The 27477-nt window shown below is 36.3% G+C and overlaps 1 protein-coding gene across 2 annotated transcripts in view; it reads right to left on the bottom strand.

Moving 5' to 3' along the window:
- Positions 1–475: 475 nt before the first annotated feature.
- The window catches only part of PDCD6IP (programmed cell death 6 interacting protein), a 31659-nt gene continuing 4657 nt past the window's right edge, over positions 476–27477 (bottom strand). Inside the window, exons 2-18 of one of the 2 annotated variants that reach the window (XM_064669465.1) lie at positions 25216–25270; positions 23411–23480; positions 20008–20135; positions 19251–19404; positions 16036–16136; positions 14289–14420; positions 12589–12811; positions 11028–11151; positions 10135–10312; positions 9621–9732; positions 8681–8850; positions 7693–7941; positions 6254–6388; positions 5303–5397; positions 2511–2640; positions 1935–2140; positions 476–1142 (exon numbers count right to left, since the gene is read on the bottom strand). In XM_064669465.1, coding sequence (XP_064525535.1) covers positions 974–1142; positions 1935–2140; positions 2511–2640; positions 5303–5397; positions 6254–6388; positions 7693–7941; positions 8681–8850; positions 9621–9732; positions 10135–10312; positions 11028–11151; positions 12589–12811; positions 14289–14420; positions 16036–16136; positions 19251–19404; positions 20008–20135; positions 23411–23480; positions 25216–25270 — 2431 coding nt within the window. In that variant the 3' untranslated portion in view covers positions 476–973. The remainder of the gene's footprint in view (positions 1143–1934; positions 2141–2510; positions 2641–5302; positions 5398–6253; positions 6389–7692; positions 7942–8680; positions 8851–9620; positions 9733–10134; positions 10313–11027; positions 11152–12588; positions 12812–14288; positions 14421–16035; positions 16137–19250; positions 19405–20007; positions 20136–23410; positions 23481–25215; positions 25271–27477) is intronic. The other variant, XM_064669466.1, reaches the window with a different exon arrangement.

Here is a 27477-nt window from a genome sequence, read left to right as displayed (position 1 = left end):
GAATACATCAATTTTTTCAAGGGAGAAAAAGCAATCATTTAAAAACAGAATCTGCAAAGCTCCAACAATCAATAGTTGCTCTATTTTGAACCATAACACATTTCTCATCAATGTTTCTTTGGAAAACACAAGTTAGAACAACCATTCACTGGTCCTGTAAAAGAACCCTAACCTCCCTTATTTTAAGTAGTATCCTAGAGATGACTAATCGTTCTTTAAAAATGGTAATGAATGTATTTTAGTTAAATACACTCCAAAGTTATAGGAAAACTCCACCTGCAAGACTTCATCTACCAACACTTAAATGGTTAATTATAGATTCTGTCACAAAAATACAGAATCCAGGAAAAGAGGTGGAAATTCACTTGTAAGGCTAAACTCTTGAGAAGTTATTTATGTTATGAAAGTTAAGGGACAAATGAAACAATCTACAGACACATAAAACACATTTTTATGGTAATGAAAATGCCAACTGTTTAAACCATTCTCAAGTAATTTATTTCTTTTTACTGATGATTTACAAGGCCTTGATTATTAGACAAAATAGCATATTTTAACTAAACTAAAAAAAAAATACAAACCAATAGAGTATAGAAGGAAATGCTATATGGTTCTGCAGAATATATCACACCCAGTGCACACACTGCCTCATTTTTCTCATCTGAACCTAATTGTTACTTACAGGATTTTTCAAACAAATATTTTGGTCTAACCAACATGTAGTGTACAGTTTCAGACTGTTGAATTAGGCTCTAATTCTGGCATTAGTCTACAGTCTAAACCACTGCAGTAGATCTTTCAAAGAGTTTAGTGTAATCAAAAACTGATCTAGACATTTTGGAGCAGTTAACAAGAGACAGGAGTTATAGCTGCATACAGTTCAGTATGGTACATTAACTGAAGCTAGAAGTTTTAGTATGCTTATTGCCAATTTCTCCCAAATTTTAACAAGCAGAGCTTCTTTGCAGACACATTATTGCTGAGGGTAATAAGGCTGTTGAACAAAAGGGTATCCAGGTTGTTGAGGTGGCGGATATGGTGCTTGTCCAGGGTTTTGATACATAGGTGAGGGTGCATATGGCAGATTATACTGCCCATACATGTATGGATTATAGCCCATTGGCATTGGCATCTGGCAGTACCTGCATGGGGGGGGGGGGAAATAAAAGCATACTTGAGTTGCAAAATATTGACGATGTTAATTTGCAAAAATAACTCATTAATAGATACAAAAAGACATGCAATCTCCATAAATATTTTCTTTACGTTTTCCTTTGAGTGCAGCAGGAAATGTGGTAACTTTCAAGGAGCAAACATGAAATCAATTACAGTGCATGGAACAGAAATACAGGTAGAAGGTGGAGTAAAGGCAACCTGCTGGAACTAGAACTGATCTCAATTGATTCTCTTCTATTTAACAACATTGTGTGTATTTTAACATTTGCTGACCCTGCTACTGAAGAAGACCACAGCTACCTTCAATTCCTTGGGATAACACCAGGAAGATGGAAAAAGGCATCAGAAGAAAGCACACTACTCAACTGGAATTTTCTGTGTATTTTTCATCAAATTAGGCATAATACTAAGATTTGAAAAGTTAGATATGCCAACACTTCTGAGATAAACACCACCAACTGATTAAGCAAGGGTTGGCAATAGTCAAGAAACCACAGTTAAAGAACTGCAGTCCTACCTTCCTTCTCCTTTAAAAAAAGCTGTAAAAGCTTGAAATGAACCCTCCCACAAAAGGTACCAGCAAATGATTCCTACAAGAGTTACATGATTAAAACTAAAATTAAAAAAAAAAAAATCTTCTTGCCTCAAACACTAAACATATCTTCAACTGGAACAATAACTAATTTTAAAATGTCAAGAAAAAAGTGCTTTTAAATAACAGGATAATGAAAAACGGCTTAGGTACTCCCATAGCTTACCCTGGGTAACCGGGATAAGTTGGGTAAGGAGGTCCCTGTGCCTGTGAAGGTGCAGTGCTTGCTGCAGGTGCACTGGCTCCTGGAGTAGGAACAGGAGCAGCAGCAGGAGCTGCAGGTGCTCCAGGGGGCGCTGATGCAGAAGAGGAACTGCTTGTCTCTGAAATCACTGGTGGTGGTGGCCGTGCTGGTGGCTGTGGTTTAGTTCCCTAACAAGAGAAAGTGAATTAAGTTGGAGCTTCTTTATGTAAGTCTTGGAATCAAAAGCTGTGGTTATATGATTAGTTGATTTTTATTTTCCTTTTAAACAGACATTCTATATTTGGTCTATACAGATAATAATGCAAAGCATCTAAAAGGCAATAAGCTTTTCACTTCAAATCTATAAATTATTAACCCCAATAATACACATAATATACCCCTCTGCAAAGTCTTTAATTTTGCCCTCTATTTCACTTCAACACATTTCCAACTACACCAATATGTTAAGGAGTCATATACGCAAATTATAGAACAGTTTAGAGTTCTAAAGTATGGACCCTCTACTTTCAACCCACTAATTCCATAGCATATATTTACCACCATGGTTCTTGGTGCTGGAGTAGGAGTCGATGCCGCTGGCTTACTTCCTCCTGCTGATGTGGTCTGATATGTAGGCAGGGGAATAGAGGGAGCACTGGGTTCCCTAGCAATGCTTTGCTGCAAATCTCTATTAAAAACAAACCAGCAAACATACAGCTTAGTTTAAGCATTGTCTGTTATGGGCTTCAGCAAGCTAAGCCAAAAAGATGCAACAGAGTAAATCTAATATTTAAAGCATGATCACTGAGCTAGTTCAAACTAAATCTGGAGTCTAAATCACTTCCACAGATATCATCCTCTAGCCCACCCTCTGGTTAACTGTTACATTTATTTTCAATAATGTCTTCATGTTGTAACTCAATACTAGGTATAGATCATGGAATTAGCCAAAAGCTTTGGGAACAGAAATTACAGGATCATCAGAACATTTAGCAACTTGGAAGCCTTCCAGAGAAGCTAAGGAAACCTCATGTCTATGGAAAAGGATAACAGAAGAGTAAAAAAAAAAACGCACATGAAAAACTGTAATATCATTTATATCTGACTAAATGTAACTATCAAAAAAAAACCTGGAAAAAACTTCGATGGCTCAGCATATGAGCTTTCAAGTTCTCTATTCTGTTACCTCTGGTGCTGGAATAAGCCTTGGTAAGTTACTTTTCATATCTTACTTTGGTAAGATACTGGGAGGCTTTGGTGTCATGTTGTACTACAAGCTGCCATTAGACAGCATAATTTTGCACTTCGCTTGTCATGAAAACTGCAAGGAAGCAGTTCTAAGAGGAATGCAAATCTCAATGCAAAGATTCAGTATTTGAGATGGGGCAGATTCTTCAGAGAGACTTAAAGAAGCATTTAAAATTTCAGAAAATTCTGCATAAAAATATCTGTGAGCAGTATGTAACAGCTAGAACTTGATAGCTGGCACTGTGAAACAGAATAAAGAGAAGACTGACAAATGTATACAGTCTAGTTAGCAACAAAATACAGGATCCTATTACATAGCAGCAAAGGTGAGCTCCAAAGAACAACACTGGCCACTTTTGCAGAAACTTCATAGAAAAACCCAAAACTGAAATAAAAACTCCAAGAAAACTGTCCGCATCATTACCCTGACAGCAAAAAGGAATGGTGAGGACAAAGCTGGAAATACTGTCCTGATATTCTGTTACATATGTGTATGTATATCTGAAACTATTTCTTGTAGATAGTGAAGCAAGTATTCAACACCATATTATACAGAAACTAAAAACCCAAAACCTAATATCTTAGATGGCACAAGGGATGTAAGTAGTAATTTACAATGCGATTTTAAAAGACAAGACCAATGTCTTACAGAACACGGGTGCCTTTCAGAGTGAAGTATATTTTGACCACAGAGTGACCAACTGCATTAAGCATGAAGCTTAAAACACTATTACAACTGATCCTCCAATGGGCAATCATTATGGTGTGGGGGGGAAAAAAACCACACTGAAGTTCTAAATGAGAAACTCCCTAAAGAAATTTATTTCCACTAAGATGCAACCCACAATCAACATTTTTATTGTAGTTGGGAGGGAAGGGGGCAGGGAGAAGAGGCAAAACATACATTTAATTCCCTCAAGCTGTGGGTTGGGTGCACTAAGAAACACATTTTGTAGAAGCACACTACACATATCCCAAATGTGATCACTGCCCCTAACTGTGACTGGGTTTCATGTAACTGAACAGGTAACATAAGGCAGTAAAATATATCATGGAAAGACTCAGCTGAATGTTGTCAACACTAATCCTACAACTTTGACACTGAACATGGAGATGTGAGATATTCAGACCTATGCCTTCGTTAGGCAGCCTTCAGCTTCCAAATTACATGAATGTGTGAAGCCAAAGAGAGGCAGAAGGGGTTGTAATTAAGAATTCATTTACAAGCACAATGCCCAAATGAAAAAGAACAGTTCTACAAAGGATCAAGTTAGGAAAGGTAAAAATTGAGGGCTGAGCATCCCATTCATGACATGGTACATGCACAGAACAACTGCAGTTTCACCAATTAAAATTTTAGTAACAACTAGCTCTTTTTATAAAAGACTATGTGCTCTGCTAAAGAACACTAAGTAAAAGGCAAACCTTTTCAGTTATGCTTTCCTCTTAAGAGGAGAGCCCAAAAATCACATCTGAAACACACTATACTAGGCCAGATCGCATATGGGGGACAACAACAAATACTTTTCCTCATATGAAGGACAAAATCTGCTGCTCTCCCCAGCAGTGTAGGCAACCCACATATCTAAACAATGATAAAAAACCAGACGAGACAAGATCAGACTACAGAGCAGAAGTGGAATATCAGTGTAGAACAGTTTTCCCCCCATCACACTGGACACGTGGAAGGCAATCATGTGATGAAGCATTTATCTAATTTCTCAAACTAAAATGACAGCAGGAGCAGGGTGCAGAAATCTTTCCTCAAAGGAAAGAATAAAATAAAATGACTGAAACATACATGCCAAAAAACCCCCAAGAGTGAAATCATAACATGAAACAGATTCATGCTGAACTGTACACAGGAAAACCACAACAGACTTCAAAGATTTTCCTATTTATTTCTCCTATCATTGTTCTTGTTTTTCAGGGGAGGGAAGAGTAGGGTTAGCATTAAAGCAAAGAAGAGTTGAGAGTCTTAACATACCTGTTCTTCCTTCTCATTTCATCAAGTACCATAATAAACATATCCCCAAAGATTAATTTCTGATAAATACTTAACCATTTCTGCAATGCTTTTAAACAACACAGTGAAATCTTACTTGAGCAGTTCATCTCTTTCAGTCTTGCGAGCAAAGACAATGTCACTGCACTTGTTTTGGAATTTCAGCAGGATTTCTGTCAGCTCATTGTAAAACTAGTAAAGAAAAAAACAAAAATCCAACAAGCTCAATCAACACCTTCAGATTCCATGCTAGCATACTTCTACATATTGATCTAGTTATGAGTGTTGTATTATGACAGTGCCAAGAACCTGCCATTCCAATAGTTTTCTAGTGCATTCTATAAGGCTTTTCAAAACCAAAATTAGTCAGCTGTTGCCCATCCCTGTAACATCATACTATTGTGGGGGTTTATGTGTGTGTATTTGTGTGTAAATATAAAAATAGTTTAAGACAACTATAAAAACGTATTGAGACCAGAGAAAAACTAGATCACTTCTGATGATGAATTATTTATTTTTGTAAAGGATATTTTTTTCTTTTTCTTTTAATTTTACTGCTCTCAGTTTCATGCATTTCATTTGTATTGATATCTCAGAGGTTGGGTTTTTTTTCCTTTAGTGAGCTATCAATAAATCAGAAAAAAATACTTAATACAGAAGCAGTAAACTTAACACGGAAGCAGTAAGACACCTTCCAGTATCAACATATAAAACACAAATTTGATAAGGTGATTAAATACCATGAGAGAACAGATTAATGAATTTCTTGGATAAAATGGCTCACCTGGGTGCTTCAACATCCTTTACTCAGCTGTAATTAACAACTTTTCCTATTGCTCAGAAAAGCTTACTTTTCAGATAGGAACAAAGAAGTATTTCACAGCTGTTGAAACAATCGAAATTCAAGCAACTCCCTTCAGCAGTAAAATCCTCAAAAACATATCTCTCAGCTAGCAGATCTCCAAATTTTGTTATTATTTTTGATTCACATCTCATTGTGTAAATTAAAAAAAAAACAATCCTTCCAATCCCTTAAGCATCACCATACCTTTGTGCCTTCTTTTAAATTGGCTACAAGTTCCACAAAGTTGTCATTTGCTATAGCCAAGTTCTTCAAAACTTCTTCTCTTAAATTAGATTCGTTGTTTGATTGTTTCATCTTTGAAAAATCTTGGTGTGCATTCTTGAAAGAAGAAAAAAAAATAAGCAGTGAAAATAATGCAAGCTAGTTCCATGTAAGATTCTGCGCGTTTTATCTTCTTTTCCCTCTTATTCATTGCTTCTACCTGTTTTCCTCAATACCTGCTTTTCCTCACCCTCCATCCACACACCGTACGTCAATACTTGTCATCTGCTAAGCACAGTGGCTATTATAATATATATTCCAGAACTGTACAAATGTTAACTCACTGGCAGTAGACACCAGTTAATTATCTGTTCTGTTGTGGGCTGCCTTTAATAATTCTGAAGCTCATCCTGCAGACTCTTTCGGAGGCTATACTAATTAGGCTCTCTCCTGTACTAGCCTACATCGATATTCATAAAATCATACTGAAAGCTAGGATTTTTAAGAAGTATTACTTCAAATTTGGTTGACATTGGCAAGCTATTCGAAGGACAGGGAAGAGGAAAACTCACAGAAGGATCACCTACCTACATGTCATTTCTTTTGGGAAAATAAACAAACAAGCAAACTTAAAAAGATTACTCCAGCTGCCAGAAGCAGACAAACTTCAACTCCAGGACATTAAAAAATTAAAGTAATATCCATCAAGACGTCATAAGTATGTTGTGTTAAAAGATTTTCAAATATTAAATCCTTGATAAACGTGGTGCACATGGTCATTAAAAAAAAATTTTCCCTACTGTAAAAAGTCTCCATCATTACTCAAGCTGCTATTGTAATTTCTCCAAGCACTAAGACTCTCTTTTGCTAGGTGTTTCAGGTACCTGCCTCTAGTTTTACTGACAAATCAAGACTGAATTTCGGGAAATTCTACTTAGTTTTACTTTGATGAGCTTTGCACATGCTGGAAGTCAAGCATATTGTAAACAGCAATTAGGAATAAACCAAAATATACTTCAGAGATGCAAAACTTTTTCTAGTAGACAGTATGGACAGGTCTCCTATTATACCAGAAAGAAGTATGAATGAAGGGAAAAACCAAAACAAACCCAAAAACTTCTAAATTCTCCAGTTAAGCTTCTTTCAAGGACAAAACCCTCTGCAGAACCAGGCCAAGAAAAGGTCCAAGAGAATTTACAGTGGAGCTCTGGGAGTATCTACTAAAAATTCTCATTATTTTTCAGTGAACACAGACATCCCTGTATTTGTCAGTGATCAAGGAGTAAAGGAGTATCAACTGGCTCATGACACAATAACAAGCAAACGAGAGGAGAAAGCAAAGTGAGATTCTAAAGTACTACAGAGGTAGAAGTATCATTGCTCTTAGTTTAAGAGGATGGAAAACATGTAAAGTGTCGTACCTGAATGTTTTTGAGAAGTTCTTCCTGTTTTTTCAGAGACTCTTGCACTTTCTGTGTGTAACTCCCATAGATTCTGTCCAACTCAGTCACAGAGATAGCCTCCTCATTTATAGCACCATCCTGTGCAAGTGCAGTAAGGAATTTGCTTGTCATGTCAAAATTTACAGATTTCAGATCATTTTCCAGCTGTTCTCTCTCCTTCTTAACTTCATCCAGATTGGCCAGCAAAGTTCTTAAGACATTAACAACCTAGGCAATGAAAATTGTCAGAAGTTAGCAGATTTAGAGGAATTATTACGGAAGTATACTCTACTACTTGTTTCCATCTTGCATTCCTCACTGTCCTGCACGACTATTCCTTTATGAATGCGTTTAAGATCACAAACCAGGACAAAATACAACAAAACAAAGATCTTCAAGCATTTCTCAAGCTATATTCTCATCTAGAGGTTTGCTTTCACTAATAACGCTGAATTACTACAAAATGTTTAATTCTTTTTTAAGCTGATCAGATACCTTCAAACAGGATATTCTAAAATGGCAGTCAAACCCACTGACTTCAAATCACTGTGAGAAAAATAATAATATTGCTGTAGATGAGCCATTAATTTCTTGGAAAGCAAGTTGGTGAAAGTGCCTAGTACTTTAAAATACTGAGCCATATCTTAGATTGCTTATCTGTCCCAAGAACCCAAACACTACACCCCACCTCCATACATAAAAATATTCAAAGATTGCTCCATTTATAATAGTCAACCAGTCTTGTTGTCTATGCCAATTGACTTTGCTCACACTAAGTATAACAAAATATACTCAAGCAGATTTTAAACATAAAGACAATTTCTTTTCCAAATGTTAGTTCCACCTGTATCAACTGTGACAGAAATAAGAGCAACTAAGGATCAGCTTCCACACCAATTCATGTAAGTTTACTTTGTCAGACGAGCAGCACTTCTTTTCAAAATAGAGACAAATTTCAATGCTTTACCTCATTTCCTTGTAATGTTTTTGCTGGGTTGGCAGAAGGAATGGCTGCGTTGAGTTCTGCCTCTGGCTTACACAGAAGTGCAATCGTATCCCGGTGAGACTGATAGCGCTCTTTAACCTGCCCATCTGCTTGCATAGCTCTATTCATAATATTGTGGTAATTGGCTCCCTCTGGGGATGGAGGACAAAAAAGGGTGTTTGTATCATTTCTAAACTTGTTTTTATCCAAGTTTTGCACCTGAGCGGTTTTCATGCTTTTCAGCAAGTCTTCATATATTTTTATGAGCCTGTACATTTATAAAGTTATTTACTAAGACTTTTATAAAACATAAGCTTCTAAGTTATGTTTTAAATAGGGTATAAACAAAGCACCTATAGTAATTCTCCAGCGAAGCACACAAAGGAATGAACGCTGGTTTGAACTACACCCCAGATTTAAACCCCCGTAACTTTGCTCAACTGAGGCAGTGGTATCCTTACTAGCTTCAAAAAACAACATATATTAAGCACACATAAAACATGCTATAGTGATGGTCCTAAGTAGTTTGACTAACTGCTGGGGGAAAAAAACAAAACAAAACAAAACACCACATTAAAGAGACAAAACCATGTTGATGGGAAATAAAAAAAAAAAATGTTAATATACAAAGAAAAATTTATTTAAGAGGTATTTAAGAGGTAACTGCAATCAGATCCTTAGGACAGTCATTTTTTACTACATATGCTTTCTGAAACTTTAAGCATGCATGTACATGCCAAGGGTGAAAAAGCAGCACCAAATGCACTGCTATCACATCTCTCAACTCCAAATAATGGCACAGACTGCAATAAGAATATTTTGGCATAACCTTATTACCAGAGCATTGAAAACTACTTTAATTTACACTATAGACACCTTTAGAGGATCCCCAAAACCCCAAAGCATGAAACATGAACTTTACCTGCCCTTAAAGATTTATAGAGTTCATTGGATGGTGTTCTCTGCCAGCGCTCCTTGAATTTTGTTCGCAGGTCATTGTCTGTAGTTTCTTCTTCATCCAATAATCTCAAAGACTACAAGAGTAAAATGTTACAAGCATTATACGCAGTTTTAAACATGAAACAGCTTCAAAATATGCAGCTAGTGTAGAAAACAAAAAAATGCTTTATAAATTTATAAATTCTTTATAAATTTAATTTAACAAATAAAAAGCAGGTATGAAAGGCACAAAAATCACCCAAATTTCTTTAGAATGCTTTCCCAATGCTTTCCCCCTCCCCCACAACAATTTTAAAAGCAAAATACTTGTAAGGAAACATCCACATGTGACAGCACAGTTTTTGTATGGACTGAACACTAAAATAGCATATTTTTAAAGTACTATTAACAAGTACACAACACTATTGTGTATTTTTTTCTATTATCATTTAAAGAAAAACATTCAGAGGTGATGTTTTTCAAGATCAAGTGCTTACTTCATCTAAAATTTCTTTGTTCCTTTGCAGCAGTTCGGGCAGATCTTTGATCAGCTGATCAATAGTCTGAATTCCTCCCTGTTCAATCACAGACTTAGACTTGTTCAAAATAGACTGAGGAACAGTATCACCAGACACATCTTCGATAGCAGCAGGAAGATTGAGGGAAGCCAACACACTGAAAAAGTCAACATGTTAAATAAAGAAATTGTAGTTTTATCCTGACAACCACACTGCTATCCAAACAATCAATCACACAGTCAATTATAATGGAAACAGAGTGTAATGTACTTTTAGGCTGAAATTTCAAACTGAAAACACTACAGTTATTACTAGCGTACACCTCACTAAATATATGTTTCAAAGCTCTTAAAAAACTTAAGAAATCCTAGTCTTTTAGCACTTAATATGGCAAACATTTTAAGTAGTAACTGTCTGGTAGATAAAAGAAACAACTTCCTTGAGTTACATTCCTATCTATCAGCTTGAGATAATTTTTTAATGTTTATTTTTTTTAAAGAACAAAATTTTGGGGGGGAAAAACTTAATTTATTCAGTAACTGATACAACACAATTGATACAAGTTGACCATTGGAATATGAAAATCATTCTAGATTAATGGTACTGGAACTTTTTCTATGCAAATGTTGGACTCCTAAAAAATGAGGAAATATTGAAGAACAATAAATGCTACTTTAATAAGCTTTCAATTTTAACAGGTACAGAAAAGTAGTTCTAAATACCACTTCTATTTTTTAAGTTGGCCAGTCTACCACAAAATAATGAAAAAAACCCACTGCTGTAATCTGGGTACCTGCAGGCTGCAAGGCAACCAGTGCATATAAGCTGCTCCATGACTCCTCTTGAGAAATTTAACAAGAGGCCATACTTACCCATTTGCCAGATTTGTGGCTTCTCTCATCTGGGCTATTGACCTGTTTACCAGATCTGCCTTCCTCTGGTTATAAACACTCACAGATTGCTGCACTTGCAATGGAACCATCTTCTCAAACAGGTCTGCAATTAAAGTAGTATAAATTACACAAGCTCCACTGTGAAAGTAAAAGGACGCAAACATCTTCACAGCTCTTTTGTACAGGTTGTACTACTGACCTAAACAGTTTAAGATACTCTTCCCCACTCCCCACTTTTTGTCTTAAAAACAAAAATCTATTTCTACAGGTCTTTAGATTTCAATTTTTAAAACTGAATTTGCATTAGAAATAATTTAAAGGTAATATATTTAAATCAGTTGTAGGATTGCAAGTCAGATTTTCCTTAAGGCTTTATTTCTAATTTTGTTTCTTTAAAGGAAGAAGATGAGAAAGGGAAGAATCATTTTTTCCACAACTCTGCTGCCCAGTCAAACTGAAATTTTTCAACTTTACAGAAGACCAGCAACTAGGTTAGTTAATACTGATACTGTTCCTTCTGAAATTAAAAAGTTTGGTTTAATATAGAAAATACAACTGCTGAGAAAATCTGAGAAATATCTTTAAGAGAATTGTACATTTCAGGTAATTTTCAACCTGTGCTTTATTACATTTATCATCAAGAACAACAACAAGAAACTGAAGAAGACAAACAGCAGCTTCAACAACACTGCTGAACACATAATACAATTCAAAAATTAAATGTTTATTTTTTTGCGTGACACATGAACTTTGGTGGCCACGTGTTTCACAAGGTAACAACCCATTGTAGCCAGGAGAATGCTGAAACTGAAACCAGTACACTGTTGAAAGCTCAAACAAAACTATTTATTACAAAGAAGTGGCCAACAAAATGAGAACCGGAGGGAAAGAGGAGAGAAACAAGCCCTCAGTACAACTGCCCACTCACTCAGGTGTTACTTAGGAGGTTGTCTTCCTGACCCCTGAAGCCTAGAATTCCCCATAGCAGAAGCTGCATCCTCCGAGTGTCGGCAGCCTCACAAGATAGCGGCCGTCCTCACAAAAGGCAATGTTGTCCTCCATGTGAAGCTTGATTTCACTCCCAGCAAGAGCTATCTGCTTTTTTATACAATTAACCTGTAACATCCACCTGAGCAAGTGTGGCCAGCATCGCCCAGCTAGAGGCCTTTGGTCCTTCTCCGTTATGTAAGTGGTATCTCTTCTGTGTACACGCGTGTACATTGGAATTTCCCCATGCCTGCCTGCTACATCTTCAGGGGGTCTTTCCTAAACAAGTCTGGGGGCTTACTTCATCCTCCTCCTCTTCACTTTCTCCTTCAAATGCCCTTGGAGGGCTGTCAGCCAATAGTGGGGCCCCAATTAATTTCAGTTTATACAAGATGCTTCCTTCTAGGATGATGTTCTCGTTATCAGTGCTTGTTTTCTCATAATTCAGCAGAAAAGAACAGACTCTCACAGGTGGCTGGACCAAACACAGGACAAAAGTAGCAATATCTAATTAAGCATGAATACACCCAAGCAGTCCACACACTTCACTTACCAGTGAATTTCTGACTGAGGGGTACAACAACTGGAGTAGACTTCACAAGACTAGCTTTTCCAATGGACTCCAAATCTTTCAGGTCAGGAACCCGGTCATGGTAAATGAAGTCATTGTCTTTTTTGGCAGCTGCAAGAGCACGGTTGATCTTGTCAACCAGATCTTTAACATTTATATATTCATCATAGCGAGATGCCACTGTTTTCACCAAGTCTGCTGCATGCTAAAAAAAAAAAATTAAAATACAGTAAAAATAATAACGTTTCTTTCTCCCTTTCATATATACTTAGGAAAACAGATGAGCTTCCCAGTTAGCCAAGTAACTACTATCAACATGTACGATCAATACTATTATTCCCTTAAGAAAATATTCTCTCCTCTTACGTATCAAAAAGTAAAAATATTTTACTCATTAAAATATCATCTCATCAGGAAAAAACAAACAAATAAAAAACAACCAAATTAATAGCTCACAGTAGCCTCACTGCGACTCCCCAAAACCCAAAATAAGTGCTCCTGAGTTAGAGGCAATAATATCTCAAACACCTATTCACCAAAAAACCCAAATGTCATCATGTCATTTCCATGTTGTTTCATAAAACCCTCGCTTGCTTCCGCAGGGACTGCAAATTGCTTCTCAACCCTTGGTCACATCCACAAATGAAGAGGCCAGAATCCTGCTTTTCACATCTGCCACTACACTGAGCTCAGAAGCTACAGAAGGTCTGCTGTCTCTTCGTTCCTGTCTGCTCAGCCAATCCAGTTTTCCTACATACAATTTATTCACATTTGTGTTGTGAATGTGCAAAACCAAAATACTAAGAAGCAATTCAGTTGACATTTGCATAAACTCACAATTCAAAAAGTCAGACTTCTTGGGATTGTGAAGTGGAACTTGACCTACATTAGAAGTGAGGTGTATTTGAAGTTTGCTGAGATTTTTTGACACTTTCCATTGTGCCATAGGCCACATAACAGTACTTTTAGTTTGATACAATGCTACAGCCTAACTAGCATTTGCCAGAAACAAAATGAGAGGAGAACAAACAGCATTAAAGCATATATAAAAAAGATATTACACTATTAGAGAGTGTACAAAGGAGGGCCAACTGATGATCCTGATGAGTCCCTTCCAACTCAGCATATTCTATGACTCTATACATACTTTTTAATTTGAAAGAATTTACATTCATGTTGGATTCCAAAAATTTGGATATGAGAAAAAGAAAATTGCTAGGTTTAAACAAAAGCCTTGGGTTGACAGAGACTGGGAAAAAACTTCCATCTAGAGTCCAGACAAGGATCCATTGATGTCACGGACAGTCTGATAGTGCTTGACTTGTTAAATCTATAGCTTTACAATTTACAATTACATGAGGGGAACAGGTAACACAGAGGGGGAGATAAAGCACAAAAGGTCTTCTGCACAGGTTTGTTGAGATCAGGGCATGGTTTCTCCGGGCTTGGGCAGGACATTCCAAACCCGTGACTGTCCAAAAATCATTAAAATACATCTTTATAAAAGCTACAGAGATACCTCTCCTCTATGCAGCTGCTAATAATTTGATTCATGTGATAAACATGCTCTGCAACTTCTGAATATCTTTCATTCTTAGTTAATTGGATTTTAGAACTCTGAGTTAGCTTTTCAGGATTTGAAGCTTTTCCATATTTTTCAGAGAAGAAAGTGAGTTACTCACCTGTAACCTCCCAATTTCTTCACCAAATTTCTTCTGCTGCTTTGCCAGAATAGATTGATGATACTCTGCATTGGCCTGCATAATGCAGTGCTTTGCAGCCAGAACAGGAAACACCTCCTGGAAATAAAAATACTGACCAGGGGAAAGTCCAACCACATTAACCACCACAGACAACATGGGATGCAGGAAGAAAAAGGAAGAAGAAAAGGAAATTAGAATCACCCAATTAATGGTTTAGATAGGTTAAAACATTAGAGGTAAATGTCAGAGACCATGTGACTTTGCATGGATTGAATACTTTTTTTAATCCACTATTGTAAAATTCTTACTGTCCTTTATTGTAGATGAAATACAATTTAAATTCAAGCCATGAAGTCACAACATTTACTTCAGAGATTAGAAATGCATGCATGTATTAGAAAGGACAGCTGCAAGAAAACACCCAAATAACCCCAAGACAAAGTCAAGACAGTGCTCTTAAGAAATAGAGGTGAGTGGAAAGATAGGTCCTCTGGTTTTTTTGATTTCTTTTTAATCAAAAAAAGTAATTACACTTAATACAGCAGCAGGCCTTATCGAGAAAGTAACTCTACAGTTATGAAAGGAAAGAACAATTACAGAGGACCAATAACAACTGACATGGAAGGCAATTTAAAAGTCATTTTTAGACTTCTATATAAATGCACTTATCTTTGCAGGAGTATCAACAAAGACATGAAGAAAACATTATGCTGCAGTTCACAGTAGGGACATGGTCTTAGATCAAGGATTTTGCCTTACTGTTTTGTTTCTTAAATCAAGGAGCACTGGAAAAACAGAGTGATGTTCTCCCCCAGAGATAAAAAAAAAATAAAATTAAAAAAGTCTAAATTTCGAAGAGAAAGCTGTCTGGGAGGCCTTGCAACTGGAGTTCGACACACCAAATCAACCTCTATGTCACACTCCTAAACATTAACTGTTCTCAGAGCTGGTATTAACCAGCAAACCTTATTATATTCTTTGAAATAATCAGTTGAGAGATTATTTTGCAACTGGAACAGGGAGCACATCTACTGCTTAGAAAGGTACACAACAACAAAAGATAAAGCAGTGACCTCACTGCCTCTCAGAAATCATCATAAACATAATACCTAAGTGTGAAATATTCTAAGAGCATGAAAAAGAGATCTTTCTACCTCTTCCAAAACCAACAGCATTCAAACAGTCAAGACTAAATGGGATAATTTACAAGTATCAAGATTGGTTTGGGGTGGAGAAAGAAGAGGAGGCAGGCAGAAGGACAGAGGACACAGACTTCCAGTCATGTTTTTCACTGGCAGGTAAGTGAACAGCACCACTGTATTCATGCTAGACTCAACATGAGAGCAAATTTCACACAAAAACATTGAGACTAAAAGCCAATTAAGCCTCAAAAGAAAGTGTTAGTTTGAAAACAGATTTAGTAAGGCATTAAGTTCTACGAACGCATCCCTAAATAACACCATAAACATTTCAAGTTCACTTTAATGAAATGTGTTACAAATAAACACACTTCATGTAATAAGATTTTACTTATTTTAAAAAACACACTACCTTTTACCGCCTAGATTTTTCAGTTTTTTCAAATTACAGTTTCATTTTCCTTAAATGTAGCAATATGTCAGCTCTTCTTGAGGATATATTTTAAGTGTATTTCATCAAGTATATTGTAAACAATAAGTTATTCACAGTAACAACAGGTCCCACATTATTTCCATGAGTTACTAACCTTGGGCAAAGTATCTTTATACTGACACTGTTTGTAAGCATCACCATAGTAGTCTGCAGCTTGATTTGCTAGTTTAGCTATGATACCATCTTTCATTTTATCTGAGGGGAGAAGGAGAAAAAACAAAGAAAAAATAAGATTATCATCAGTTTTTACAACTGAACAGGTGCCTAGTTCATCTTCAAACAGCAACAACTGCATTTTAAGGGTACAGCTTTACATTATAACTCAAAGATGGGATCCCAGTCTTCTCTCTTGACATCCAGCAGCAGTTTCCAGAATTTCTACTTCAATCATGACACTGAAGGTTCAGTCAGTTGTACCAGCTGCTGGCATTTATGCAGAATTAAGAGAGATGCTTCACCTCACACCAATGCAAGCTGCCAATAAAAGATACAACAATCCCACTCTGAACTCTGGCAGCTTGTTCCAAGCCCTTCCTTGTGCCGGGACAAGCACTTGTGCAGCCATAGTCAAAGAATTTACCTGAAATCTAGCAAGCAAAACACAGCTTATTTTCAGTAGGATCTGTTCCTAACCCAACTCTATGTCAGGACTCGCAAAAACTACAACAAGATGAGAAGGGACCAGTCCTTTCCATTGCAGTCCACATCACTGTTAGCTTACAGCAAATATAGAAACACCATTCCTAGACATAAAACACAATTACTTCACATCAGAGCTGCATGTGCCTAGCAGCAGTGGTATTCCCTGCCTCACATCCTCACTCTGTTCCTGAAGCCCAAACTGTTAAAATAGGAACATTCTGCAACAATCATTATCTTCTTTTTCATACAGGAGATAGGTCCTCTTATAAAGGAGATGAAGGTAACCTCTGGCCTGCACTAGCAATTCAACCTTCCAAAAGAAGGCAGGCAATCAGTGCAAACACAGGCCGTCCACTCTTAACAGCTGCCCTCACAAACAAGCATCCTCTGACTCAGGTCATTCTTAGGTACTGACAGATTGACAAGCATAAGTGGGGACATAAGGGGAGATTAGGAATTTTGCAGAAATTAGTCTGCCAAAATTAAATCAAAATAATTCCTAAATAGTCTGTTCATACCAGCATATTCACACATCTATTTACAATGTTTCAGGCACAAACTATGATGTAATATATTTACCTTCTATGAAGTAAGTATGTTTAAGGTACGCCAGAAAGATCTTTTCACTGTGAAGAGGGTTTAGATGACAAACTACGACAAAGGATCTCATGAGATCTACCAACTTACTTCTTTGCTAGAATGTTTCTGCCTGGTGCACTAAATATTTAATAAAACCAAAAAATCTAAAATCTACAAAAAATTTACACAAAATCTAAGAAACCTGCCCTTCTAGCTCCACCAAGTGTGCAGTAGTTGCATCTTCCTTCATACAGTTTGTGTATTAAAAAAAAAAGGAAAAAATACCGGCACACTAACTACATTTCCATTAACAAAGGAAATGTTAGAGGAGATTCATTTGTCCACGCAGACAGCTCAAAACATATCTTTCACCATCAGAAAGGAAAAAACTATCCAACTTTTCACTTTAGTTTTTACTCATGTATCTTTAAAATATTGCAGCTACAACACAAGCCTTGAGACAGAACAGCAAACATGTGCAGACTTAAAGACATTTAAAGAAAATATTAAGAAAGGCTCAGAAATAAAAAAAACCCCTATCTGTAGTTATGTAGGGGAGTTAGATTTGACTGACCAATTTAGCGTTTGCCAAACACATCTTTTTTCTTTCAACTTGTAAATAAATTCAGTTCTATCAGAAATACCATTCCAAGTAAGATAAATAGTCAATGCAGCAAGAAACTAAATTTCAGTTTTGAGATCAAACTTCGAAGGATTTCCACTTAAAAAATAGGTTTTTGAAGGTAATCAAGTTGTCAAACACAATTCTTCCCAAAATGTCTTTCTCCCCCAGGAAAAAGAACCTTTAAATCTGGCAAAATCTACAGCCTTCATAGTCAGATGATTATTAACCTTTCTGTCCTTCAAGCACTGCCAGACTTGTGGTCTTAGGAGTAATCACAAAAATCTTCAGTTCACCAGGCACATCTGGCGTTTGGATTAGACTTGCTTTGTCTTTTTCACATTTTGGAAAAGAAGAAATCAAGAAGGTGACAGAAAAATCTATTTGTCATGCAAAATGAGGGAAGCATCTGCTCTGTCCTGAAGGAAAAGTTTCAGACATTTGTTATACAAATTTATTTCAGAGCAGAGACTAAAATACCTCCAGCAACATGATAAAGAACATAGACGTAATTTATCATTTTGCTGAAGGACAACAGTTTCTTGTTGAGATTCTCTAAAGCCGGTAAGGCTACAAGAATTTTCAGAGATCTTCCCCACGAAAAAAAGAAACATCCCAGTTAAAATAACTCATGTCTTCCTCCACTGTATTCCAAATGATGTGGGGAGAGAGAGAGCCATTTGTGGGCAATTACATATAACCTCTATGTCCTTAGTTCTACTTTTACATATCTGTACATTCTAGATGCACAACTTCTTCTAAATAGAGAGAGAAAAGCAGCAAGAGATCTTGTATCAAAGATAGTACTGTTTCACAGGAAAATTCTTTGAAGCATAAGTTCTCTAATAGTTGTATTAAAATATCCAGACTCTGAATGAGTATTTCACAATCAATCTTTAACAATTAGGGAAATAATTTTTTGTTCTGCTTGCAGAATTTCCCTTTCCAGGATAAACTGGGCATTCTAAAAGTTAGACTTGGTCAAAGAGTTCCCCCATTAAAAGTAGGAGCAAACAAACAGAATTTGTTTCCCTCAAACTCCTAGGAAATTTCCTTTGTTTCCTAGCACAGTCATTCCTTTCTAAATTCTCATGAAATCACTCCCCAGATGAGATGGGGAGTACTTGCAAGACCCCTTATGCATCATTTCTAGTACTCTTACTTCTTTAAGACAATTTCTTTTGTTCTCAAGAGGGGAATGGAAAAAATATAATCCAGCAAAATCCTCTGTAAAGATGAAGACTAATGGTTTTGGACATAAAAAGGCAGATGAGACAACTGCATTGTCAGGTGAACCTTAGAAAAATTCTTAAGAAATATCTGTTATTCGTGTTTCATGACCTGCAAGGAGCAAGGGGAGAATCCGTAAAGGCAAAAATAAAAACTTCAGAAAGGCCCTTTACACACTCTTAATAGCGGAAGTTGTAACGTGAACTTAAATAGACAATCAAAAAATTAAAATATACCTCTTGTTGCTTTCAAAAAAAAGACTTCTTGGGCTTGAGCCAACATAATAAGACTGAGAGTCCCAACTGTGTCTGGAGAGATGTCCACTGTAGGTTCTCGATTCAAGGCTGACAAAACTGTGTCTTTAATGTGTTGAAAAGCACCGCTCGCAAACTAAGTAAAATAAAATAATACATTACCATTCTTTTTTTTTTCAGATTTTCTCTCTTACAAATATAATACGTATAAAAATACAAAAAAAAAGTCTTTGGTATATGGTCTCCCATTTATTTTTTAGCCACTAAAAATAGCTCCTGGTGACCTCTTGTTCTTGGAGCCACTTGCACTGAGACACTTATCCTGACAGGGTATAAATAAAGGTATATTGATTACACCTAACGGCATAAAACCATGGAAATTCTAATGCATTCCATAAAGAAGAGATTATTACTGTATAACTTGTTAAAACTAGAACTTATACTAGCTAAAATTATTAAATCTTAAGCTGAAGGTTATTGGTTAACCAACATGCTTGAGGGAAGGAGTATGGGGAACCGTAGAGAATTATATGCTCCAAATCTGGTAAAAAAATATGAGACAAGACCAGGTACATAACCAGTCCATCTTTGCAATTAAGAGCAGGAAAATACATACAGATATATATATATATATATATTTGTGCATGTGTATATATAGTTTTAAAATTGAGAGATACTTATTTGATGTTCTAAGATTACTAGTTGTGAATTCACAAGCAGAAGCAGGGAGCCTCTCTACCTGATAGTGCTTAGCTGCAGCTTTTAGTCCTTCATCGTTATCCAGATTCTGTTCTGCTGCAATCTGGCTTGCCAGTGCTCCACAGTTGAACAAAACGCAGGTCTTCTCATATCCCAAACTTGCCAGAGCTGCAATCAAGACAGACAATTACCCCAACTGTAAAAAAAATAATTTCAGTTCTCCAGCATCCTACAGCTGAGGCCAACACTACTATTATCTGTAAAGGTATCAACAGTTTCAAGCAAAAACAAACTAACAAAACCCCAATCATACTGAACTTTTAAAGTCAAAGTCATCTTCATTCTGAAGGCTTTACATAGGCTAATTTAGTACTTCCACAAAATGTTTCCATGTGAGGAACTACAGAAAGTGGCCTAAAGCATGAAAGCAGTAGCATGAAATTCCACACAAAATAATTTTCGAGTCTTTATAAGTACAGTGCAGCTTTTTGGTTCTTGAAGCATTACTGAGAGATAATCTGAAATATGAACTTCCACACATTAATCACTTTGTAATAGCTGTCCAATTACAAAAACTTTTACATGGTCTGTCTTCTTAGCTATTGAAATATAGGGAATTTTTCATTCTCAAAGCTATTGTTTTAGACTGAAAATTCTGAAAAATATCTTCATTATGCATGTACTGAAACACTTAAGGATTTACTTAACTAAAACTTGAGCTCACTAGACAGCAGTGTAGCCTGTCCGGATGCAACTCCTGCAGTACTTCATAGCCCCAGAGGATGGAGCCCACACTTCTAGAACCAGAAATACCTGAACAGGAGCCATTTTGAAGACATTAATTGCTTTAAAAAGTTTATTTGCCATATGCAAGTGCTGGAAAAACCAAGTGCTGCAGTTATTAGTCTCCTACTGGTGTTATAAAGTGTAGACATTACTCTTGGAGAATACAGAAGAGACAACTACTGAATTTTCAGTTTCACAGAGCCAGGTACAGTTATCCTTAAAACATGAACGCACTAAAGATGCACATTTGTTTAATTTCACTAACATCCAGCCTCTTTATACAGGTACAGATTCATTTAACACATCTCTGAAGTTTCTCTGTTAGAGCTCCCTGACCTGCACTCAACTCTCAGACAAGCAGGCATAAATCTGACATGCCATTTTTCCCATTTTGTTTCCCTGAGTGGAGTTGCACAGTCACTGTATCTCATGAAGATAACAGTCACTTATCTAGCTATGTCTCTTCTGAAGTTTATTTTCCAGAATTTTTCTAAAAATAAGATCTTGTAAACTTAAACAACATTGAAAAGACTAAAAAAATCACAAAAAAGGAAAGAAAATATGGCTTTAAAGTTTCTGAAGTGCAAAATTACCTTAAATGCAGAATTACTTCATACTCTGGACTGCACCTCAAGTGTGATTTACTACAGTGAGAACAGCTGTTTACCAGTACAGATATTCCACAGACTCATCTGTTTATAGCACTACCTATTAACTTTGTCAACATATTTCAGATTACATGCCATGCTGTGAACTCAGTCACTTCCCAAGCAGTCACAGTATCAGCTGCCAGTGTCAGGTAGTGTCAGCTACCACTGTGATACAGACTTGGGATTCAGGGGAAGGTGGGAAGCAAAGAGTTCACCACCACAGCAAGAGCCAGAACTCTCAAGTCACATCCCTGCATCTTGTTCCCATGGAAGTCACATGAGTTTTACACTGAATTTCTACCTGAAGACAGGCCCACCTCCTCTTAGAAGTCAAGAGGAATTTTGCTCCCTCAGTAACTGAAAACTTTGCTTTACACTGGGAAACTTCACTGCTAATTCTGATCTGAAATAGAGATATACACATGGCGTAGTTAATCCTGATAATAGCATCTGGATAAACTGTGATACATCACTGTAAAGATATATAGTAAAAGACTTCTTTTGTTAATGTCTTTCCACTAAGATCTGCTTTAAAGTTTCAAAATAAAATTTATTCCACTGCCTGTTACCTGAGGATTACTCACAGCTCAGTCAAGAATTTCTTTGGTATTTCACATGGACTGCTACATAAATCTCTGGCCATCTGCCTCACAGATTATTTAGACTAGCATATAATTAACCTTCAGACAAGCAAGCTTTCTCAAGATGCTGTGACATCATATTTATTCAAATTCTCAGAGTATCCTGAGAATCATCACCATTATGATTACTGATTTTTTTCCTCACAATTATTATAAATCTCTGGTGATTCACAAACTACGTTTAAGTCATAACTAAATATTCTGAACTTTACTATGAAACAGGTTCCATCCTCATTAAATGTTAGCCCCAAAGAAGACAGGATGAACCAAACTCTGAGAAAAAACCCACATCATCTTCATGAAGGTCTCCAATTATCCCGAAGGGCTTCTTAGAACAGTTAGAAAAGAAAGCCAAGACTTGTGTATGCATACAAACGTGGTGTATTGATGCTCGTACAGTTCACATAAGCACAGCTTCAGGAGGTGAATGCAGAACATAGAAAACTGCAAAAACTTTCAGTGGTTGTTAACAGAGAACTATAGAAAGGATGCAAGAACTTTAAAAATAAAAACAGAGTAAGCACTCTAGCATTTTTTTCAGGCTTTGTCTAGAGCTTCAAAATTGCACTGCTCATCTTGTAATGTTAGTCAGGATCAACACTTAGGCATAAATAGAAATACTAAAGAATGATGACCCATGACTGAACAGCTCCTCATTTAATTCAAAATTATTCATTCTTACTTCTCTATTGGCAAGTGTCCCAAATCCATTTAATGATCCTGAATTTGCAGTGCAGAATTGCCCCTATATGACTAAAACAAATCAAACCCCTTAAGTTTGCAGGAAACAAATACAATTTTTTTTTCTTTCCAAGTTTTCAAATCTGTATGAAAATACTTTTAAAAGAAGTGATAGAAGAATAATTTCAGAACATGGGCAAATCATTCTATTCTCTTAAACAAAATGTGGTATCAAGGCTCAGTTACTGAAGCCAGTTACCAACACTCCCCTTCTGGAGGGGACTCACTCACTCACAATCACATTTCATAATGATCTTACTAATTTAGACCAGTAAAAGCTGGATTACCAAAAACTTACTACTGAATCTTAATGTTAACACGATTAATATCCATTGGGGTTGTTCCCAGAAAAAGTCTGAGAAGGAGACAGTACAACTACTACCAGACTGCAGATCTCTTTGTGCCTCTGGGAATCTAATATTAATATCAATTTTATAATAATTCTTTGCATGGTGCCTATTTGTTCATTACCAATGTCGAAGTGATTAATTCATTACTAATATAGTTGAATTCATTGAAAAGCTGTGTTGAAAATACTAGAAAGACTATTACCAATTCAACTGTATAAAAATATTCTCAAAAGTTTAGTATCATTAATACTTGAGTTTTCGATACATTCACATACCCAGTTTGGCAGATCCTCCAAAAAGTGATCCTTTATCAAAAGCATCTTTCCAGGTAAATGTTACACAGACCTGAAAGTTGAGAAAAAGAAAGATCTTTAAAATCAAATACAAAATCTTCTTAAAATATCCCAAATTTACGTACTTAGCCCTTACATTCGAATTGCATAAAACTTTTCATTCACTTGTGGCATTACAAACATTATGGAAGTTTTAGAAAATGAAGAGTTATTAAAAAAAATAAATATTCTACCTTTTTTCCTTCCTGCTAGTTTGCTCAAAACATTTCAAGTAGACAAGACAGAAATTCTCAGAATTATCTTTCAGCTCTGTTCACATTCTGAGCAACAGATAAATTTGTTTCCAAACCAAGACATTCCTTTCCCAGTAAGTCTGACGGTCTGGTATAGTCACAGTTTTAAGGAAACTACCCAACCAGGCATTTTCCACTGTTCCAAATTACTAGCCTATTTGGATCTGTTTTGTAATACCAAAATCCACTCATTGTTACAAGTGAATTCAATAGCAGCATTATCAGGAAATGCCCTCGGGAAAGAGAATAAAACAGTGTGTATTATTTATACTTCCAGCATATATTCCACAGACAATGCAAATGCTTAATAGAATCTGCTTTCAAGTTCCACAATTTGATTTCTTATTCAGCTGATCAACAGGTAGGCAACTGGTATCAAACCAGAAAAGACAGCAAAAATCCTCAGTTTAAAGTGCTTGGGGAGAATTATTTCAGAAGCTACAGGGTACTGTTTGATAATGTATTTTCCTCTAGCAGCAATGCTAGTAAAGGAAGTTCTGGTCCCAAGCTGTTCATTGCTGCTTCTACTGACTACTTCTTCCCTTGAATGGAACAGTTTACAGATATGGCAGATCTTGCTCTCTAAGTTCTCCAGTTTTCCTTATCCGAAGGGTTTGCAGATCATCATATCAAAACATCTGCACACTGAAAATCAAAGTGCTGTTCTTGGCTACAAGTGAATGCAGCTACACACAAAACTCATGTAGAAGTTAGAACAGTATTAAAATGATTCCCTTACTTATAACCTGTAAGACAGAAATTTTTCCTTTTAATCACAGTATTACCATTTAAATATGATTTAATGCAGAAAGAAATATAAATTCTGTCATATTTCTAAACACACCCAAAGAAAACCCACACCTTTTTCCACCAAAATACAGGAGCCTACAGATCTATTTGTTTCCATCTGAGGAAGGCTTCAATAAGCAGAAGTTCAGCTGAATTTCTCTGTAGGTTCAGGATTCTAAAAAAATGTGGCAGAAAAAAAAACCCTAAACCCTAATGAACACCATACCTATATAAAAACTATGTCATTTGTAGATACAGAGGCAGGAATACAGTGCTAAGCTCTTACATGGCTTATTCTGTTAGGTGTTGTGAATGAAACATCTGTGCTTCAAAAACCAAAGATCATATTCCATCCCATAGAAATTATGTCTTAAAAAGCCTTTAGAACATAGTATGAAATAGACTTCTAGAAAAACAGGAATCAGCACAGCACAACTCTTTCTGACCTAAACCACAGTGATCACTAGCCAAAACCAAAATGTTTCTGAACTTGTACAAAGGCAGTTATGGTCACTAGAGGGGAAGTTTCAGTATAGACTATATGCAAGCACCAGCTAGAAAATAACCAGAGATTAAGAAAATAAGGCTCAAAGAGATTAAATGCCTTGTCTGAGAGAAGTACCCTGTAGAAGATTAGGTACAGGCTTGGAAGTCATACATCGTGGGTGCCACCACTCAGTTTACAGGTTTGGTAAGTCTTCTTACCTGATTTTCAGAGAATGGAAACTTTGGCTCAATTGAACACAGTTGATCATAGTATCTATAAAAAAAAAAAAAGAAGAAATAGCTATTAGATAAATAAAATTAATAGTTTTGTTTCTTAAGCTGGCACGTAAGGTAAGGAAAAGAGCACAAAAATCCTACACACAACTTGTGAAGCTCATTTGTAACTATGGCAAATTTACAGGCCAGACAGAATTTCTGCCTAAAGGGATTTTTTCAGTAGAGGAACAAGTTCAACAGGAGGTAGTCTTTCACAGATAATGTGGAAACCATGTCTTACTTCGATGTAAAACAGTATCACAGACAAAGCTGCAACAAAACTGACCCATTCCACTACCTGATGGAGGGTGGATTAGAAGAGAGTATCATGCACAGGAGTCCCTATATTCACACAGGGAGACAGAGTACATTAAACCATGCTGCAAAAGTAAATTGCATACAGCACTTAACATTAACATGCTACACTGTACTCTCTTGATCTGAGCATTATAACCTGCTCCCCTGCAAATTCAGGCTCAACCATTTCAACTTCAATGCCTTTGAAATAGATGCCGTTTGCCTTGCACAGCACCAACTAGAGAGCCTAATCCTTGATAAAATTCTTTAGTTGTAAACTTAGTTTTCATTAGAGTATATTCTAGCACTCACAGTGAATCAAAACTATAAGTTTCTCTGCGCCAATATTTTGCCTAGTCACAGTGGAAGATGTTTATGAAAGAATGCCAGAACGATAATACAGCAAGTATAGCACAGTCCTTCCCACAATCCATTCAGGCAACAGTAAGCAATTCAAAGTTTTCCAGAGTGGTACCCCTACACCTGCACCAGTTGTTTAACATGACAGGCTGGATGCAGAATTCAAAACCTTTCAACTGCCAACTGCTAAGAACACATAATACGTGAAGTCTGCTTCCTATACTCTTCCTATAGCATATGCCATATGGGTGAACACTCAACATTATATTGGTCAATTTTTTTTTTAAGAATTTATATTCCCAATATACAAAATGCCTTCCAGTGATGATTTTCACAGCTGTAAAATAGGATTAACATTGTTCCCGTTTCCTTACATTATTAAATATTGATCACTACCGATATAGGCACGAAGCACATGCACAAGACCTATGTTGTGCAGTCAATAAATGTTTAAAATTTCAAGAAGCATTTTCAAAACTCATATACAACAATAAAAATAGGTTTAGTATATTCTTCAGTTAATTACATCTGCTAGTGTATATAATACTACCAGTTTCTGAGTTCAACAGAGCCACTGCAATCTAAGACACAATATACTAAGCCATATCAATATACTAAGCCATATCAAAAACTACAATAATCTGCAGGACCCAACAGGACCTCCACTCATAACCTTGTAGGGTTACAAGAAAAAAAAAGAAAAAAAAAAGGAAAAGGAAAAAAAAGTCTGCAGATATTTACTTTGACAGCAGTTTAAACAAGATTAAACAATTTATCAAGTATATGTGAAAGGTATAGTTAAAAATAATAACAACCACTGAAGATCACTGCAATTACTATATTTAAACACACTTTCTTCATTGCCTTCATCTGATCTCAACACAGTTGTTTTCACATCGTATCCCAGAGAAAAGGAGACTTTGCATGCTGTTCATCCTGCCTCAATTTAATTTGTTAACCAAAAGCCACCACTAAAGCCAAGCTGTCTTCCCACATTCCACGATTACAGTGTCCTCATCTGCCATGAGGACACAGTCAAGAAGCAAAGCCTGTCAAATGTCCTTGGGAAGCCGGGTGTGCCCAAGCCTGAGCTGCCTGCAAACAGACTATTCTTTGTATGTCAACACAACCACAGAGAAAATAAGCTAAAGAGGTGTATGCTCCTCCTAAACACGCACATTGCTGCATTTAGCATCAATAAATACCAACAACATAGGGCTTTTCATTTGGTTTGTTTTAAACAAGTTCAGAATTTACGTTACTATTTTCTTTACCATTTTAAGCATGCGATGTCATTTCTTTTTATTAGAGAACTTGAAATTCTACTCAAGATTTAAGAGCTCTTTAAAGCTCTGAAGACAAAAACAGAAGACAAACGTCAAGTTTTCTAGTTTTATAAATGTAAGCAGTATAAATATAACGGTATAAACACATAAAATGGTAAATGAAAATGTTAACCACAGGACAATGTAAAACTAGCAGTACAAAGAAAATAACTACAGAAGAAAAGACCACATTTGATGCACAACTCAGTTACACATAGAAAGA

This window comes from Pseudopipra pipra, chromosome 1 (genome assembly GCF_036250125.1).
Source record: "Pseudopipra pipra isolate bDixPip1 chromosome 1, bDixPip1.hap1, whole genome shotgun sequence".
Taxonomy (NCBI): Eukaryota; Metazoa; Chordata; class Aves; order Passeriformes; family Pipridae; genus Pseudopipra; species Pseudopipra pipra.
The sequence above is the reverse complement of the archived record's forward strand: the minus strand, read 5'-3'. Positions and strand labels throughout refer to the sequence as shown.